A 20,649-nucleotide genomic window follows, 5' to 3' on the forward strand; every position below is an offset into this window, starting at 1 on the left:
TTCGTCGATTTCTATTTAGACAACGGATAATCTAGCTGGTTTCAATTGAATTCGCAATCGCGCACGCTTGGAAAGCGAAGCGTCTGTAATTAGTGTACGGTTTTCCAAGCGCTCGCGTCTCGCGCGTTCCCCCATTGGGATCGAAATTCCATGCGAACAAGTGAATGAATTCGCAGACGCGTGCACACGGACACGAAGATCCACGCGAATAGATAATAACGTCGTTTCAGATCCGTGCCCCGGAGAGAAATCTCCACGACGCCGGCCGGCTAACATCTCTATCCTCGCCGCGGATGCAATTTTACGTTGTTTAATCTCGCTCCGTTTAGTCACGGATCGGAGTGTTCGACGGGCATCGAGTGAGACGCGGGCCTGCATTACGCATGCACCGGGTTTCCAGTGCACGCGTCGTAGCCACGTATCCACGCAGAAGTGCATCAGCCGATTGCATTCGCGGAGAGCGCGGTTGCATTGGCGGCGTGGCCAGCCAATCGGGTTATCGGGCGACGAATTCACCCCTCCAGGCCCGGCTGGCTCGAGCTACGAGGCGGGCAGTTTGCTTTAAGGATCTCTTCGTTTCTTTCTTTTCTTCCTCCCCCCCAATCTCCCCCACCCAACCCCCCTCCTCCTCCTCCTCCTCCTCCCCCTCCTCCCCCTGTGTTATTTTTTTCCTTTTCATTTCTCGTACCGTTCCTTTTTTTCCTCCTCCTCTTCTGCCGTTTCTTCTTCCCCTTCTTCTGCCCTCTCCTTTCTTCTTGCTTTCCTCCTGTGGTCCGCCGGTTCTCTCGTCGACCACCAGAGATACGCGCTTTCGAACGCGCGGGATCACGCGCGCCGATCGATTCTACGCTCGGCATGAAAATTCTATCGACGACACAGGGAATATCCAGGAAAATCCATTGAATCGAAAGATATCTCTCGTTCATTCGAGTTCGTCGTGATCGCCCACAAGAATCGAAGCGGAAAACTGTCGGATCAGTCCCTTGTTTTCTTTAGAAATGAATCCAAACGTTCGTTTGTCTAATCTGTTCGCAGCGATACGGGAATCCGCATTGTCCATGGCGCACCTCAGCCGCGACGAGCGCGAGAGCGAACGCGGTTGTTAACGCGATCCGATTTGAATGCGAACACCCATCCTGTCGGCGTTTCCCTCGGAACCGCGCGTTCGTTTTCAACGGTGAAAACAAACCGTATCAAAAGCGAAATGGCATAGGGACGGGAACGTTAACAGGAACAATAATAATAACGCTTTAATTAACCGAGTCGTGGCTCCCTCTCGAACGACGGAATAAGATGCGCTAGCATCGTATTCAACGGCTGAAAGTAAGAGGCTAGAAAGGCACCGTCGACTGAATAGGAAATGATTTTCTGCCACGTTTCAGTCCCTTTCGCGTTTCTTATTCACGGGCCCGTGGACAGGCCGTGGAAGCCTCTCGTAACGCCCGTCTCGCCCAGGGCCCTCTCGTTCGCTGATGGTTTAATTCATCCTTCGCGGAGCGTCGCTGTTATGCACAGTTGCATACGGACCGGGGAAACCGCGATTAATCTGAATAAAGACGTGTAATCATCGCGAGCAACGCTCATCAAAAGTTTGCGTATAATTGCTTGGTCTGTCGATTCCCTATTCGCATCCTCTTTTCCGTTTGATGCCTTTCCCGCCGAAGGGTGGTCAGAGCGGCGTAAAAGAAGGATATTACGATCCCTGGAAATTTTAATTCCGCTCCTCCGTACCACCGATATCGCGGCTTTCCCGATCTTTCGTTACCTTTTATCTTTCGTCGGCGTATAATAGCCGCTGTTGTTTCATCGCTCGAAATTAATTTCCTGTTGCACGCTTCGAACAACCCCATCGCAGTGCGGCTATTATAACGGAAACAGGGCGCGTCGATAGATCGATCGAAGATATTCACGCGAACGTAGATTTTTTACCAGCGCAATCGCAAACAGTCGAACTACTAATTTTACGGTCGCGGAGCTTGGCATATCTCGCTTCGTCCGCGTCGTCTCGAAGCGCAGCCAACGGGGACGCTCTCTCGTCCTCGGGTAGACGCTCGCAAGTTAAATCCACGATCGAGCGATACGTCCGCGCGGCCCGTCGTTGCCCCGCGATCATCGACACCGTGAGAACCGATGGACAAGTAGCTGAATGCAAACGAATGATGAATGATGATCGGCTCGCGAGAGCGGATAATTCGAGGGAAAAAGTAACAAGGTGCTAGATGAGCGCGAGCGGCCAGGCCACCGGGAGATTAATTGCGTAGTAAGTGAAAAAGAGAAACTGGGAGGTACGAGATGATTGCCGGCGATTGGACGGGGGAAGCCGGGAAGGAATTTAATAAGCCGTCGGACGGCCGCGTTATCGCCAGTTCCCACGTGCATCCGCGTCGCGGAACTCGCATAAATGCATCGCGAATTCGATCTCGCGTCATCGTGGCCGACGAAACGCGCGGCTGCTCGCGTTGGTTTCGCAAATCGAACCGCGACCCCGTGGAATTATCATAATTTAATCAAGCAAACCATCGTCTTCGTCCCGCGTGCCGATCGATCGTCGAACACGCCCGATTCTGTGCGCGGAAACTCGACTGTCCGCGAGTTCTTGCCTCGGAACGGAAGGGGGCGGGCAGTCGGAGGAACGCTCGATGTTCTTGCGGTTTAAGCGGTCTCGATTTCATTGGCGGGGAACGCATCCACTCGAGTAAGGATATATCGATTAACGTAATCGTAGCGTTCGCGAGGTCTACGGGTAAATCGAGTCTACAGTCGCTCCGCGTACACAGAAGTGAAAAATCGCGTAACGGCCGGGAGCTGCCACCCCATTTCGACCCTTTTCGATCGAAAGTCGTGCTTTTTTCAGAGCGTAACCTCGCACGCCGCTAACAAGGGGAGGCTGTAGAAAAAAAAAAGTTTAAAATGTTTGAGGAAGGGATGGCGGCCACTGTGTCCCTCCCCGCTTCTTCTCTGGCGCAGAGGTGCCGGCAGGGGTTGCGTTCCTGCGGAATCTTTCGTAACGCGTGCTGGGTTCGTGCCGCGCACCTTTCCACGCGCTCACGGTCGTTCGTGTGATCACACACGGACGAGAGATCGACGGTGTGCGCGTTGGTACGCAGGAGGAAGCGTTTAGGAGAGGAATAGTCGCAGATGCTTCGACGGGGAACGAACAGACGGAGCCAGCCGGCTTTTTCGTCCGAGGAGGGGCGGACGGTTTAGACGACGTCGACGTGTGTCTGCCATTGTGATTTTAAAATCGGCCTCCCCTTTCTTCCTCTCCATCTCTCGCTCGATCGTTCCACTATCCCTTCTCGCCTTTTTCCACCCCTTTGAAGTTGCGAGGCTGGTATTACCAGCGTGGATTCTCTGCTCTCGAGTGTTGCCCCGCTTCTCTGCGGAGGATCTTTGATCTTAATGGAAAACGTTTGCTCGCGATTCAACTCTGACCCCTTCTCGATTGTTCTTCGTGGCTCGTTTTCCAGTAGCCTATCAGTCTTTCTCAGTATCGTCTCTTCAGTCTCGATCTCGAGTCTATGCTTTACAGTTATACAATTCATCGAGAAACTGCTAGACTCGACTAGCGACGACTCCACGCGACGTCGAATACAAATTACGATCGCCTGGTCCCGCGTATTAATTATCGTCGTCGCAAAAGGGCCGTCGCCAGCCATCGATCGTGCCTCTCCACTTCCACCAGTAACATTTCATCCCCGGGCGGGGGACGCTCGACACGGTACGTCGACCACGAGCCGCAGGCATAAACATTCAGCTGTACTCACAAGAGAATCGAACGTGTCCCCTGTATCATCCGCTCCAGAACCAGACCGGGTTACATTGTCGATTCCAACCTCAACATTCGCAACAAAACCGTATCGATGCTGCACAGCGAGGAGAGGAGTTTAAAATCGTTACATCTCGCCACCGCGAGGGGTAGAGCCCCCAAGGGGTTCACTCGGAGTACCTCCCCTTTCGCTTTAAACCAGAGTCAAAATGGCGTCGAGACGCCGCGGGTTTCATGCAGATTGGCTAGGTGTCGGTCGAAAGGAGTTATGTCGAAGGGTGGTATCTCGCCAGCCCGTCCGCGGAGGGCGGTTTCGCGCTTGCGCTCACACAACCCTTGCCGCTCTGCGTTTGATCCCCTCTGGCCTGGCCCCTCCGATTCGAGAGCGGCTCGTTATTATTCACGTTCTTTATTGGTCGACTGCTCAGGTTGCCTGGCATTTACATAATGGCGTTCCTCTCTCAGAACTGAAAACCAACTCGCTCTCGCGATTTAATCGTCGGGGTGTTACGTTAATTCCAATCTCGCTTCGAGTGCGAGCAGGGAAGAACGTGATCGACCTTGCTTCGTAGATAGAGCCTTTGACACGCGGCGAATCGCTGGATCGATCGACTCGAGACTCGATCGCGAGTGGGGATGTTGAGGAAGGCAATCGAAGAAGAAAAGTGCATCTCGAGGTTCAAAGCGTTTTCGTGAACGCACGGGAAAGTGTACACAAGGGGTGGACGAGCGTTAAGGTAGCCAGTAACGGGGAGAGGGGGCTGGCTTTATCGATCGCCGGTCTGACAAGGGCAACCAGCAAGAAATAGGGAAACCGTTCTCTCGCGATGAATGCCGATCCTTTGTCTTTCTCCTGCGAGCGAAATCAACTCCCCTTTCTGGGATTCCTCTTCGAGGCTGTGGAAGGTAGGAATCTTTTCGTCGAGGATGGTATGGAGATGACACGAGAGAATTAATCTTGTTGTTTGTTCGATATTCAGCGGCTCGTGTTTATCGATTCGATACCTTTCTAAATACTAGACTTATTCTCGCGATGGGCGATAATAAAAAAAAAAAAAAAAAAAAACGTAACACCTTTCCGCGTGCGTAGCACTGTGCGTTCGCATCTTTTTATTCCTTCGGTTTTCTAATAATCCCGTAAAAGTGGCTGGCGCGCGTATTCGTATCATTATCTAGCTGTAGCGTAAGTAGTAACGCTTGATAATCGGATACTTTTTCTAGATAAAGCCACTTTATTAGTTCCAGAGTAAACAGCATAAATTTTCCACTATAATGCGTCACCCTAATGAACCTCTCCAAGTAATTTAATTACCTCGATGCAATTAACTTACATCGTTATCGATAAAGGAGGGGAAAAAAAGGAGAAGAAGAAGGAAAGAAAAAAAAAAAAAAAAGAAATGAATTCCCTCGCCGACTCTCATCGCCTTCGCCGTCTCCTCCTTCTCTCTTGTTCCTTCCTGTTCCTTTTGAACGCAACCTTTTTATCCACATCGTCTGGCTCGTTCAGTAATTTCGTTTGAATGAAAAAGCAATTAACGCGATAAACGCGTGTCTCGAGCCGCTTCGACGCTGCCTCGCGAAATTCGATGTTCCAGATAACGATAACAGTTTCACGCGACGCTAATTCCGATCTTGTTCCTTTTTCCTGTTCGTCCGATTTTTATTACGCACCCACGGGCAACTTTATCGGGCACCGTCGTCGATTTCCGGCTGAAATAAAATATCGCACGACGCGCGGCCTGCGAACGGGAACGGAAGGAGACCGTGCTCGCGCGTCGCGGATTTCTAATTTCCACCGGCAACACCGGGTTCCGTGCGAGAGGCAACGTTAAAAACGCGATGATATATCTCGAATACATTTTCAACGAAAGCTAGATTCACAGAGATTGCCCGGCGTAAACAAGCTTTAACTTGGCGTTGCTGCGTAAAGAACATTTTCGATAGGAATCAAGAGTAGACGCAGCGGGTGTAAAGATGATTAGCACATACGTCTATTTTCCATTGAGGTTCGTTAGGTAAGTGTGTTTTTCCCAAACGCTACAACCGTATACGGGCACTTGAGTACAATATTCCTGTCGTTAACCAGTCACACGTTCGATCGATATTGACCGATATACGATTACGGCTCGAAGACGCGTACGTGACGCGATCGCACGTCGACGCATTTATCTCCGATCGAGCAGAATGCTGTGCGTTCGATCGCGCTATTGAAATTATGGGAAAGAGAGAGAGAGAGATATCGTTACGATTCGGTAACGGATATATCTCTGCTGGGTGCTCCTGGTCGGATCGCCGCGAGGAAAGCGTTGACCGATTAAAGGTCGTTCACACGCTGTACACGGCAAGGTGTACTCGAGGCGCGTGCATCGCGGAGAATCCTCCACGTAGATGGTTGTTATCTCCCTGGCTGGCTTCAGCCCAGACGCACCTCTGTGACCCCTTTATCAGGGTTTCGGTCCGGTCGGCACGTGGCTGCGCTGAACTTATCGGGCGAGCGCTCGAGAAATTTGATTATCGAAGGATACACGGGGCCCCGTTGGAATTTCTCACACGTTCAATTTTCCTGTAATCGCGATATTCGCCAGATAAAACTGGAGGCGCAGCTGCGTTTATGGAACGCGTCGCACGACCAAGTCATCGGTGGTCCGCGTGATATTTGTTGTCCCCAAGAAAATTGCCAGCACTTGGACTTTGTATCTGGCTAAGGTATGCACGAATGTGCTGCTCCTCGAACTAATCGAACCGATCGACTATTTTTTCAATATTCGAGAACGCTGGAATTTTATAATCGCCTCTTGCGTCACTCTTGTTCTACTTGGTTACGTGGAAAGAGGCGCGATATGGAAGCCGTCTCGTATAAACAGCAGAAAAGTAGTCCACGGGGTGGAACGATTTTAATTCGAGCCCGTTCCGCGCGACCGCGAATCGGCCTCGGCGCGGAGCAATTTATTTATTGGCGAAAGTGCTCGAGGGCCCGTAGCCCCGTCCACCCGTTGCTGCTCCTGTCCTAAGCAGGATTCAATTTGGCCGCTGCCCACGGTTCCACCTTCAAAGAGGAATCACCGTCGTCTCCCTGTATATAGGCGCGCCACCCTATCGTCGACGTGCACAGGCTCGGTCAGTGGCCTCCGCTATTAATCTTATATCGAACGCTTTATCCGCGTCCGCTTCCTCCTCCCGTGCTGGACGTTCGACCTCTTCAACCCTTGGACGAGCAGGAATTTTCAATTCTTTCGAGTACCGCGGGAAAGCAGATTGCCCGGAGGGGGTGGCCCGCGACGTTCCATTCGACGGACGAAATTTCACGTCCACACCCCCTACCCCTCGAACGCGTTCAGTGAAATTGCGCGGTACGTGACATCGCTAATGTCGTGAGATTCCCAGCAAAGCGGAAGTCGGTAGTCGTCGCGGGTAGTTCGAGAGAGAAGGGGTGGAAATCGAAATCGGCTTGGCGCAAGGGTGCGCGAATCGAGTTTTGGATTTTTTATTAGTGGTATTCACAGTGGGTTGCAGCAGAATGGTAACCTAGATTAATTGGACGCGTTTGCGTGAAATGTCGAGTATGTAGAGTCACCTGGTGTGTCGCCACGCGGGGCAATACCGTGTCATTGTACAGCATACCGTCGATTATCGCGGCGATCGATCTGAGATACTCCTGGGAGAATTTTGGTAGACTTTTTTGAAGTACAACGATCGCTATCTGCAACTTCTTTTCGAATCACGTAGAGTACTAGCATTAAGATTGGGCATTGACTTATCTAGAGTTACTCGCTTTGTAACGATGACATTTCAGACAGTGTTGAGTCATCTTCGATCACTCGAGTTTCTCCAGGCATCAAAATATCCGTGAACTTTCTAATTACCACTCCACCGATGATGCATGTACGCGCGTCAGCCTGAGTCGTCCATTGTCCACGGAAGAATGACGTAAACAGGAAGGAGCGCGGTCCTCGCGATTAATCGCGCACGGAAATGGAAGGACGTGGAAACGAGCGTGGTCGCTTCTGGCAGGACATTGGCCAGGACGAATAAGTAATGTAGAGGTCCATTATGCTGAAACGGTGAAGGGTCTTCGAGCAGGGTCAGCCAATCCCCCGGAGGGCCGTTAAAGTGAAATACTTCTGAATGCAAGGTGGCTGACCGCCTCTCACCTCCCCTCTGCCGGGCACCCTCCTTCTTCCTCCACTTTCTCCTCTCGTTTTCATCCCGTCCCGACGCCGGGACCCTCGTCGCTGGTACGAGTCCATAGGTAAATCGTTGTTATCTGGACAGTGATAAACCCGTGAATGGAGTTCGCGCCTGGCGGACGAATCAGCGACGGGGAACGCGAGGGGAGAAACCACCCTCGAGGCGACGGGGTGCCACCGAACGCCAAATGGATGGCTCTGTTTATGCGAACCGGTCTCGCCTCGCTGGGATTTCGAGAGTCCATTCGTGGGACCTGGCGAAACGGGGGAGGGGTGTTACTTCTCTAGACGGTTCTTCGATCAGAACGAACGAGTGCTATTAATTGGCGCGAGTTAAATTCCCGCCGCCGCGGGAAACGCTTTCACTCCCCGGATTAATGGCCGCGTTTATTCATCGACTTTCCACGCTGAACGTGTTCCAAACCGAGCCACCGGCTGGTTTTCTTTTATTAAATATTACTATTTTCTAAGAGATCGAAGATAGCAACAGTTCGACCGATGGAAAGGCCGGAAAAAAAGGTACGTCGAGTTGATCGATGATCAGCCAGGCGCGATTCTTGCGAGCGGCGGTAGTAATTGAATTTTCCAGGGCGTGCACGCGAAGGAACGTCGGCCTCGCCGCCCCTCGAGGGGTGGTTCCGTTTGTCTCCGTGGGCTGGCGGGGTATCGAGGGAGCATGCAAACATCGCGAGATTAAAGGAACCGTCGTTCCATGCCGTGGCTCATTCGGATCGTGGCCGGAGGACACGCCGCGAGCTAACAACCCTCCTTCGAAACCCAATACACGCTACCAACGCTAATATCGAGGTCGAATGCTTCCGCGTAGCTTCCAATTAGATCTAACCCTTATTTCATGGGGCGTGGATTTACGAGTTACGCGTTAAGTGCGTTTCCGCAACTCGTTTCGTCCGGATCTTGTTACTCGCGATTTGATCTTTTCATGCAAATGTCTCGTAGACACTCGTATCTATGCGAGTGGTTGCGTATCAGTGGAGAAAAATTGCGAACCTGACGTGTAACCCGATCGTGAAACTGCGAACTCGTCGAAATTCTATTCGTGATTAAATCATCGGCGCGATTCTCTGGAACGAAATAGTCTTCCTCTCGGAGGTTTCCACGGATGATCGAGTCTCTCTCGTCTGGCAGAATGGTGCAATAATTACCCGAGGCGATTAATTATTGCGCAACCAGCGAGACGCGGTCCATAATTAATATAATATATTATTTAGAGGCGAGCTCGCGCGCGCGTACACCGCAACGTTCGATCCCAGATACTTTCCATCCGTTCGGCCGGAGTTGCAGAAGGAAAAGGAGCATCCAATTACCGGCATTATTACCAGTACTATTAATTATAGTGAAAATAAAGATAGCTCGAGGTTACTCCGACCTATCCTGAATAATTATCTTCCCCGCACGAATTCTTTATTGCCCGTTAATTATCCCCCCACCTTCGGCTCGGTGTACGCGCATGCATATATGCGGTGCGCATGTTAATTAATGTAAATCAACCGAACGAAATTCCGCGAGAAATCGAACGAGAATCGTCGGGGAAAAGGGAAGAAGAAAGTTTCGATTTAACCTTGTCTCTCTCTTTCTCTCTCTCTTTTTCTCTTCGGTGGAAGTTGGCATAAGAATGGAGGGTCCACCGGTCGGCTCGAGGTCAGCGGCCATTCTCTGATGATATTGATTAGCCGACGCCCTTAGTTAGCGCCAGCTACACTTTCTTTCCTCTCCTCGCCGCGTCTCCTCGTTCCTCTTCGCGGACGCTCCTTCTCTCTTGGCCACCCCTCGTCGTTCGAATCGCCACGGACCGACCACGGACTTCCACCCTCTCCGCTGCGTCGCCCATCGCTTTCGATTCTTCTTCCTGCTCGTTCACCGGCCTCCCAGAGGTCTGCCTTTTTCTCCTCCTCGTTAACAGGGGCGCGAGATACCGGCTGGAGGAGAGGGGACCCGGCTAAATCATTCATCAAGCAAATAACGCCGGGGGTGACTCACGTCTCGCGTATCTCGAATGATATTTGCGTGCAGCGTTCGTCACGTACGGGGTGATCCGACGAAATCCCGATTTCACCGCTGAGATTTCGGCTTCTCGAGGGTTGCACGATCGATACGTACGTGGACGTCGACGCGTGCACTTTTGACGAGCGTTTTTCACATCGCTTTTCACTTTACTTCGCGCCCGGTGTACAATTATGGAAAGTGTTTCGAGATGGTAGCTTCGAAGTCGTGGAAAATTCGATACACCCTATACAGGAGGCTGTACAAGTTGAGAAGGCTACGTGGCCGGGGTGTAATTAGACACTGCAGGCTGGAACAACATCCAGAGGCCGGCATTGTTCCCAGAAATTAAGGGAAACGAGGGAAAGCCGGGAAAACTGGCAGGAACAGGGGATTCGGAGGGTTGCTAATTACGCGCGCCCGTGAAGGGGGAGAAGCCATTTTCTACGCAGACACAAAGGCCCCAGCGTTATATTAATACAACCGGGAGAGGGACGGGGAATTTGTTTCGGGCAGTTCCTTGCAATTTGATCCCGACGCTCAATAGTATTGTTCGGCTGTGGAAATGATTTCCCAGTTGTCTGTCTTCCAAATCGACAAACACGCGAATCGTTCACATGGACAACGAGTTAACGTCGATTTCGAACTGTTTTTTTTTGTTGCAGGTAAACTTTGGATAGGCGATAACGAGGTCGCGTGGCGAACAGAACAGTCTTTCAAGAGGACCTCACCCCTGAATCCGTGTACGACCGCGACTACCACGACGACGACAGGTGGCGGAGCACCGGCACACCCCCACCTGTCACCACCCATCGCCGCCCCCGTGACCACTCCCGATCACAGAAGCCCCAGCAGTCTCCACGTGAAGCTTGGTATTTCCCCTGGTGAGTACAATTTCCACCCCTTCACCCCTGCTAATAAAATTATTTCACACCTACCAGACACTCTTACCTCCTACGTACGAATGTAAAGCGCGCTGGGTACACGATTCCATTAATATATGTGCGAAATCGGTTCGTTATGATCGAAATGTGGTTAAATATTTATCAGGAATAGATTAAAATACAAATTAACTAGACGTTAAGTAGAATAACCGCCGGAGATTAGCATAATTTATGCTCGCGGGGCAACGATAAGATCGAGCCGTCGCGATCCGCATGAAGAAGGGCCAGCACACGCTCGGGAATGGTGGCGGGACTCAGAAAAACCGAAGGGTCAGCGGCTTAAAACGGCCTTAAAGCGGAGGCTCTTTAAATAATGCAATAAGCTTGATGTCATTTGCCGGACAATAGGGGGGAGGGTTCCTTTTAGGGAAAAGCCTGGCGAAATTGCCCCTCGCAGGTGCTCGCTCCCGACCCTCTTCACTGGGCCCACCGTTTCGCGATTGCTCGATTCGCGATGCTCGCTCCGTTCTCACCGATAATTGCCTACCAATAATCGTCAGCCATCTTTACGAGGTGTCGTCGAGTTTGTCCACCGCATTTTACGTCGCATTCCTCTACGCGTCTCTACTTTGAATTTATCCTCGTATAATCGTCGCTGCAACGAGTTTCCGATCGCTAAACGGAAATGCGGTTTGCTCGAACGATTCGAGGGATAATTATGAATCGTAGAATGATTCGATGCTGAATAATCGGCAGAAGAGTGGCCAGTGGCGTTGCGCTAGAAGTGCGGCATCGCATCGCGCCGCTATCGATCCGAACCGGAAGCCGGTCGAAGAGCTGGTAGGATGGTGGACTCGGTCCGTTCGTACGGTGGCTCCTTTCGTTTGCTTAAATAAACATTGCTCGAACAATAGCGCGTCGGGGCCCCGGTAACGGGGGCCCTCCTTCGTCGGTGGATAGCCAACGTTCGTCGAGGCAGGGCTGATTCCTCTTCCTCTTCCCGTGGAAAAAGAGAGGAAGCGGCATGTTTAATGCATCGTTCAACATTTCCATGTCAAACATCGCTTTGACTCGCGGAATTTAAAACCGTCTGGCCGGCGTGCACACATAAGGAACGGGTCGTGGCGGCAGGGGGTGGTGGCGTGTGCGGCGGGCTGATGGGAAAAACCGGCCATCTTTATTTACCGTCGTGGCTGCCGCTGGACAAGGTGCGCCGAGGCTCGATAAGCACGCCAGATCGATAAGGGTCGAAAGTTGAAAGCCGCGCGGTTGTAACGCGAGACGAATGTAACGTCTTCGTTCGATTAGCTTATGGGGGTTTGTCCTCGACGAGGGGGTGGCTTTGGCTTCGTCACTATTTTCCATTGTAACAGCTGGCTTGGTTCCGAACGCTCTCCTTTTCAGACGTCGGCGATTAAATTAACCGCATTATTTAACAATTCTGCTCGTTCGATTTACCAGCCGTTGAAGAAGGATCGCGAGTGGCATTCCGATCGTAGTGTCCGCTTTAAGAGAGGATACAGGGACGAGGAGCGTAGTCCTTCCGAGTCTATTTGCCTCGCAAAGCTATCCCGCCTAGCTGCCAAGTGTGTTTATTCGGTATATCAATAAGGACGAAGTGGACGCGAGCGAGGACGAGGCTCCCCAAGGGTTCGGTCCTCTGTCTGCTCGCCTCTCCGCTGGACAGCCTGATAACATTATGTTTCTAGCGTCGACATATGCACTGGCCGATTTTTCAAGAATGAGGGATAACACCCTAAAAGGTCGTACGAACCCACCGTGGACATGTGTCGAAACGATGATCCTTTCGCCTCCGAGAGCGGTACGAACCCTTGGACGGACCTGCGGAGAGCTATAAATCATGATCCGCAATTAAAATAACGTCCAGGGGTGAAATGGCAGTTTCCTGAGTTTATAAAGAAATTATGTTCTCGTGTGTCGCGACTATCGACGGGCGATGTTGTATTCGTCATCGATGCTGTTCAAATTAAACAACCGAGAAAGGCGAACGGATAATCGCGAACAAGTGCCTCTTAAAAAGTAATCCTTGAAGTCGGCGAACCGTATAACGTAGTCTCCTCGTGTGTAAATTACGCTGCCCGGTTACGGAAGGATCCTTTCTTGCCGTTCACGGATGTATCTCTCCCCTGGGACTATCATTCTTCTCCTTGGGATCACCCTCTTCCCTCCGAGGTATTTAAATTCCGTTTATTCGGCCAACCCGGGCAAATTATTTCGCGTGCCTCCCCTTTTCGACATGTACGACGATAAAATAAGGAAACACGAGAGGAATTACACCTCCTCTCGTCCAATTAATATCCAATTTTGATACAAGCGACGCTACGGCTGTCTTTCTCTCTTCCGCTTCGCTTTTGTTACGGTAACGTTTATAAACTTTCTCGGGTAGGTTTTCCAATAGCGTCACGTGGTCGTTCGTATTTCCATTTTACCGTGCAGTTTGAAATATCGAGCAGCGGCCATATGCGAGCCAATAACCGGGGCCACGCGTCGCTGGTGTACGCGAACGTTTCATATACGGCGGTGCAGGGGACGCGTACGGGGCGAGAAAGGGTGGTCCCGTGAAATATTGGCTACATAGATTTCGACCATTATTGCCGCGTGTAAAACACGGCGACATTTGGCGCTAAATCGATCAGGCTGCTAACGCCGCGACCCGTTGCATCCCCCGCCTGCGGGAGGGGCAGTTTTCCTGGACCATGAAAGTATTTTGCAGCCCATCGAGTCGATTCTCTGGACAGTGGTGCATTCGATGCGTGTCGTTTATTTTCGATACTCGAAGGAACCGAGATTTGCTTGGAAATTTTGAATGTCCAGTCTACAGTAATCTTGTAGCAACAATTACGATGTAGAGAACAAAGTACTCTGAATTTCGTTGGAGGAAAGCCACTGCTACGAGAGTAAACGACGAAACGGTGTAAATGGTCGTCGCGGGGAGGAATGTATTTATGGAAGACCGTGTGGCCACGGCCTAAGAATAACAACGGATAAAGTATTCTCGCCATGAATATTTCGTATCTTCTATGGGGATCTCCCAGCTCGAACGTCGTTCAAATTGAATTCTGATTTAACTGGCCGCGTCTTGCCAGCACAGAAATATCCCTCGCGCGTTGCTGGCGTCGCTTTCGTCGCGAATAGAGGGGTTGGGAGGGGGAGGAGGCAGAGGCCACGGGTCCGGGGATCGATCCTTTGCGTAGGAATTTCCGTCCAGACGAGAATCGAACGGAAAGATCTACGCGGCGAGTTTCACTGTTCCCTCGCAGCTTTTCTCATATAAGTTGCGTGATTTATCGTCACGCAGTTAAGAATCCGGATTTATAGCGAGCAAAGTTGCGCCCAAGTTTTATGGCCAGGCGAATTGTTTCGAACAGCGCTCCGCTTCGATTAAACGCTGCGCGTCGATCGCGCACGAAAATTCGATACGATCGAACGCGAGAGGCGCGGCTCCTGGGCCTCCAACGATTCGAATTCCTCGCGGTTTTCGTCGCAAAAAAAAGAAATGCTCTCGCCGCTCGCTGGTACTTGAACGCGACACAGTGACCGAAGGGAAGATCAAAGTACGGAGCGTCCGCTAAATCAGCGTTTTATGCGCGTTGATCCCGAGCAGCTCGCAAAAATGAGATGCACGACGGTAATTGATGACCCGCTTTAATCGACCGAAAGACGTTGCTGCGGCAAAAACCTCGAGGCGGTCGCGTGGATTCGTTCGAGGCGAGACGCAGCTGCCCGCCGCAAATTAGCATCGGGCTATAAACGATAGTACTTTCGACGGACCCCGGAGCAAGACGCGTCCAAAAAACGCCAGGATAATTGAAGAGTTAATTAGGCTGCCCGCGGAGTCACGTTATTTCCTTGAAAATTCGTCCGCGGCTTACGCGCGTTCCAATTTCCATCCGCGTCCTTGTTCCTTCTCAACGACGCGCGCCTCGGTTGCGTTCCGACGTGGTGGAGCAAAAAAAAAAAACAAAAAAAAGAAAAGAAAAAAACCCATCCAGGTTACCGTTTCGCGTCGAGCGTTAATGAAACGGTGAAATGAAAACAGTCGGAAAAGTACGCCGCGAGCCCGGATTAATCGCGACGTTTATGAGATCGGGCTGATTTATCGCCTCTCGCCCACGATTTTACACGGTCCAAGAGCGTGTCCGTGGCTAGATACCAATTACCCGAAAAATGTATAATAACGCGGGATTTACCATAATTAATCGATTACACCGGCGGGACGTGCGGTCTCGCGCGGTGCCTCGCGAGGCACCACGCTAGCCGAGGGGATTTTTTTCAGATCATAATTTTAGATAGGCCGCCTCGGCGTTCCCGCTGACGCAAATGCCGGCGTGTAGGCAAATTGAGGTGAGATTGGAGGTCAGCGCGATCCGTCGTCCGCGGCTCGCCGCCTCCTCTACCGGGCGATACGAAAGCAATTTCCAGCTTTTCTGCCCTCCCGCCTGTCCTCCCTTATCCCCCGTTGCTTTAATAACGTTCGCTCCATCGAAACAGCTGAGACAATTATTTTATTCCTTATATTACGTCGCTTTACGGTATCGACTCTTTTTGCGCGTACGATCGAAGGAGCGATAGCGCAGAGATTGCGCCAGTTTTTCCGGCACGATTTTAGGATACGAGCCGGGGATGCAAATGGCGCAAGAAACACGCGTCTATCCGTGTCGAACGGCTATTAACATCGCGATCGTCGAAGGCCTCTATTAATAGCGAACGAGGAGGGAAAAAGGCCTGGCGGTGGATCAATTATTTTCTTGCCGCGGTTAACGCCACCGTTAGTTCACCAAGACACCTCCGACGTCGCGGACACGCGCGATGACTCTATTCGTTCGCCGTGATCGCGGCTTTTTACGCCCCGAATCGTTCGAATTACCACCGAAACGCCTGGAAAAATGAGCAGCACGTGAAGAAGAAGAGGCTGCGGAGGAAGAACGGTAGCAGAGCCGCGGGGCGAGGCGGTGGACGGCGCGGTAAAAAAGGAGCGAACGATCCTGCGAGGCTCGCCCGACAGGGCCGTTCGTTCGAGCTTCCTGCGATCGAGCGGGACGCGCGTGAATACGTAACGACCGAAACCTCGCCTCTCGCGCGCTTCCTCCTCCGTCTGACAGCCTCTGGCCCAAAGAGAAGCCGTCGAGGATAAACCGAACTACTAATTAAGCCGCGAACACCGGTAGAACGGGCCCTCGGCTCCTCTCTTCTACAGCGTAGCAACCTCGGACGTAGGGCTAATTCCTGGTCGTTCCTATCACTGGATCAATCGTTCCAGGATCGAACGGGTTCGCCTGGCCAGCGACCGGGCCTCTGCCAAATCGAGTAACGCAATTTCGCGATCGGTCGGGCCCACGGACGGCGTTAATATTAATGATCGTGCCGGGCCACGTATTCCGGGATTCGTTTTCTTTCGAAACGAGCGTTGATTTATGGACCCGATGGGGTTTTGCGATGGTGTCCCGTCGGTAGCCCCGTGGAAGACCGCTCGCTGATCAAGATTTATCGATATGCTGGAAACGTGTCCATGCAAACAAGTACGCGCGCAAGTACCCGTGGTACCGCGGTATTATATGGACAGATGGATCCGGACGGAGGCGTTCCTCTTTTTCGTATCGTTCACGGTCGCGTTACCGGTTCAACGTTAATTTCCTTCATTCCAGGCGCTCGATCGCTTCGAAGCGGCTTCGAAGAACCGTTCCACCTCTGATTTCGAATCCGCGGTATCTCTAGCTTCGCTGTCGAGCGCGCTGGCAACGAACGACGGTATCACCCGGTACGTGAATCGGCGCGAACCACCGCGTAATACCAAGGGATCACGGTGGACCGGCTAACGTGATTATTATAAAGTCAATACGTTGCTAACTCATCAGCCGGCTCCGCCCTCTAACAGCCCGGTAATATGCACCGGCCAAGAAGTCAGTTACGCTCTATCAGTATAGCCCTTTCTCTCTATCTTCGCCTTCTCCCTCGACCCCCCCCCCCCCTCGTCTCGACCCTTTTTCCTCCCAGCCATCGCGCGTACCCCGTCCCTCCGCCTTGGTCGCGTTCGAGTTTCCTCCTCGATTCGAGGACGCACCGCGGCCGCCTCGATCTCCCTTCATCGGGGAGGAATCATCGAGCGTCCGTCCACGTCCGATAGCCACGTAAGTGCCTACCTACGCGTGCAACCTACCGTACGTACCTACACTACCATCCTCGTTGCTGCACCTCCACCTCCTCCTCCTCCTCCTCCTCCTCCTCCTCGTCCTGTTCCCGTCGTCCGCGTTTGCACGTGCAATACACGCTCCGCGGTTACGGCACCGCGTATCTGCCGGATCTCGAACGAGCCGCACGAAATCGCCGCCTGCAATTACCCCCGAGAAATATATTACTTAAGGATTGCCCGCTAAGAACGCGCGGACGATAAGGATGCTTCCACGTCCGGGACGCATCGCGGTCACCAGCGTGAACCCCGCGCTCTCGCTGACACAACCGATCTCGACTGTTCCTCCTGGTCTCGTCGAACACGGTACATTTTTAATCAGTGTCAGTGGGAACTCGAACGGTCCGCCAGAGTCGTCGATTGGATCTAATAAACGTTCGCGAACTCGTTATCGAGCTTCCACTTCGATTCCACGCACTACCGTTCCTCGAGATCCGTCGATGATGGTATCTGGGTGTGATCCACGGAAACGATCGATGCTTATCGAGGGGGCTCCGGCGATGTGATAAATGCACGTACAACGGTGTGCAGCCGATAACGTAATACGGGAAAAAGGGGAAAACAAGAGAGAGAGAGAGAGAGAGAGAGAGAGAGAGAGAGAGGGGGGAGAGAGAGGGCTCGAGTGTCTGTTACACGCCTCACGGACAGCCGGGGAACGCGTTATTACGGCGGCTAGAAGGTGCCGTGCGAGGGGCAGCCCGGTGCCTTTTTTTTCTCTCCCTGGCAACGCGAAGTTCAAGGTCCGGCTTGGGCTGGGTCGTTTCATTCATTCGCGGTGGAAAGCGCGCGTGTGCGCCCGGCCGAGCACGTCCAGGAACTCGTGCCTGCACCTCGCGCATATCGCGCGTGCTCGTGCGGAGCTAAGTGCCATTTTTTGCGATCGAACGGCCGGCGATCGGTACGGTTCCCGATTGAAAAAGCGCGAGCGCGGCACGAAGAAAACCGTCCGGATCGACAGCTTCCTTTGCGAGACAGTCGGCCAGCGCGTTTCCCGTTGGTTAATTTCGTAAACACCCGTCGCGATTGAGGTACGCGCACGGTCCCTCGTCTCGAGAGTCCATATTCGAGAATGGACGACGAATTGAACCGCGCGACGGTGTTGGTATACGTGCACGCGTGTGCGCGCCCGGCCGGGCCGTAGGGTCAGAGGTTAAGCGGCGTGATTGAGTCTTGCTTACAAGGAGCCGCCCTTCGTTGCTGCTCTCGGTTCCTACCTTCTTCGTGGGGAAGGAAACCATAATGCAATTTAAGCCATAATGCTTGACTTTAAATTGAAAAGATTGCCCGGGGGATGCGAGCCAGCCCGGCTATCGCTGCGGCCACGGAGGCGGTGGGTGCTGATATGCCGGTGCTGCGGTTCCAGATCGGGGAGGATAACTGCCTTCCCACACCTCTCGATTTTTCCGTGTTTCGTGCCACGTTTAAGCGAATTCGCCGCGCAACAATCGCGTCCAAACGAGTTAACAACTTCAGCTGACGGACCTTCCGCGGGGTCTCCTCTAAAGGTGGACGACGATCAGCGGGAATCGTTGCCTCGCGGCAGATGGTCGATTCAGGAATGTCTCGAAAAGAGACGGACAGGATTATTCTAGCATGCGGGTGGAAGGTGGCGTTGCGAACGAGATGCTTCTCGAACGAGGAGGAAGGGAAACGGCGCGGCTGATTATTCTCGTGGAAATTGCAACATCGACAGGTGTCGAGGGAAAGGAATTCCCGGCTGGAAGTTGGAGAGATCCAATAATTTCGAGCACGAAGTCGAAGTTGTTCCCTCGATTGGCAAACTTCGCCACGCGGTCCCGCTGACCAATGGCCATCTGTCGGGTCGTTGCTGTACTGGTTCCACCCTGCAGACCCCCTCGCCAGTCGCCCCTTGGTCTGCCACGCTCCAGCTTACATTTCCAATCAATAACCGATTGAACAACCCCCTCTCAACCCCCATCTGCTCGCCGCTCGCATTCCTCGGAGCCAACGGCTAAACAATCCCGCGTCCCGCGGCTTGAACGTGTTGCTCCTCTTCTTGCTCCCTCGCCGCCGTTCGTTCTCATCGAAGGAATCCTGATCGATAGTCATGGGATCTCTCGATCAAGCTTCCAGGACTCTCATCGTCGTCTCTCGGTTCTAAAAATCTCAACGTTTCGGTAATTAGTCAAGAAATTTCCAAACGCAACCGATCTATCGATCGTGGATCCACTTTCCTGGAAGCCAAAGGACTACGAGCGAGGGTGGTTGGGGGGAGGACGGGCGAGATGATAAATCAGATAGGTGGCAGCAGCTGGTGCTCGGGAAATTGGCTGGCCATTGTATCGGGACGTGTTATTTTGGAAAATCATCTCTCGGCTCTTTGCCTGCTAATTTCGGTGGGCCTTGTGCCCGAAATTACTACCTACTTCCTGGGTCGCGGACCTGCCGGTGGCCGGCAACCCTCGGCCCCTGGGCATATGGAATGCGGTTATGGACAGCCTATCGGGTTTCTCCGGGCGAGGCTCGCTTCGCCGTTAATTGCGACCGTGCTCTCCTCTCGGTTTCCCTCTTCCGGAAATATTTTCTTCGTCTCGCCTCCTCGCGTTGGACGATGCAATCGGCTCGATACGCCTCATCGTCGCTCCCTTTCGATACATTCACGTATCCCAGAGGATACTTATAATTTTACGTAGATTAAAATGAGAATAGACCCGCAAATCATGGCGGGAATGAAAGCATAATTAACGGTTCTTACCGTGCCCGTTGGAATCTGCCCTTTCATTCGGTGAAAGGTGCCGGCGATCGCGGTAGGTTTCCCTGGAATCGTGAAATTTTCCGGCTCCTCAAAGGCAGCCGCCGATGAATATTAAAAGTCCCGTGGAAGTATCGAGGGCAGGGCTACCTGGGCTCCCTCGTCTACCGTTCCGTTCGCCAAGTGCATAGACATGTAAATGCACTTTTTCGCTCGGACTGAATGGGGCCGGGCGTCGAAAATTTCAGGCGAACAGCCTCGTGGAAAACCGATAGCAGCCGGCACGTATCGGGAACGTGGGCCTGACGGTAATGAGAGTCTTAGAGGATCTTCTCCCGGGACGTCCCCCTTGCATTAGCATGTCGAAGGATGCGCCGATCGGCTAGCACCGTTTACGAATGGAAGATCGAAATCGCGTCGACCTTCTTCCCTCAGGTAGCATTATGAACTCATTAAGGCGCCTTTTGCGGTTGAATACGCTTTTCAGCGATCGGTGCAGCTGATGGACCGGCGATATTAGTTTTAGACGGTCCCTGAAGACTTTCAGAGAGGGTGCAATTTGGCTCCCCGAACGAAATACGAAGATCGCAGATCGTTGTTACCGATGAAATTGAATATCGCTGGAGTAGGTGATCACCACGGAGATTATTCCGTTTCTCGTGGAAAACAGAGACGCGACCCTTGTCATGTTAGCGTTATAATAAGGGTGCATAAGCCCCGTATGAGTCGCAGAATGTCTGCCCTCTGACCCTGCTGACCCACGAGCAACGTTGCTCTACACTGACGCAGTCCACTGCGCCCTAGTCTCGCTCCACCCCTCGCGACAAGGGACACTACGAGGTTCTCGTTGAAAAATTCGTCTAATCCTAGCTGCGATACTCTCGAGC

At 52.4% G+C, this 20,649-nt stretch overlaps 1 protein-coding gene across 4 annotated transcripts in view; it reads left to right on the forward strand.

Moving 5' to 3' along the window:
- The window catches only part of LOC143433291 (uncharacterized), a 98,413-nt gene that overhangs the window by 44,427 nt on the left and 33,337 nt on the right, over positions 1–20,649 (forward strand). For all 4 annotated transcript variants that reach the window (XM_076910582.1, XM_076910585.1, XM_076910584.1 and 1 more), the window contains one exon: positions 10,623–10,841. In XM_076910582.1, the coding sequence (XP_076766697.1) occupies positions 10,623–10,841 (219 nt within the window). The remainder of the gene's footprint in view (positions 1–10,622; positions 10,842–20,649) is intronic.

This window comes from Xylocopa sonorina, chromosome 2 (assembly GCF_050948175.1).
Source record: "Xylocopa sonorina isolate GNS202 chromosome 2, iyXylSono1_principal, whole genome shotgun sequence".
NCBI classification, from domain to species: Eukaryota; Metazoa; Arthropoda; class Insecta; order Hymenoptera; family Apidae; genus Xylocopa; species Xylocopa sonorina.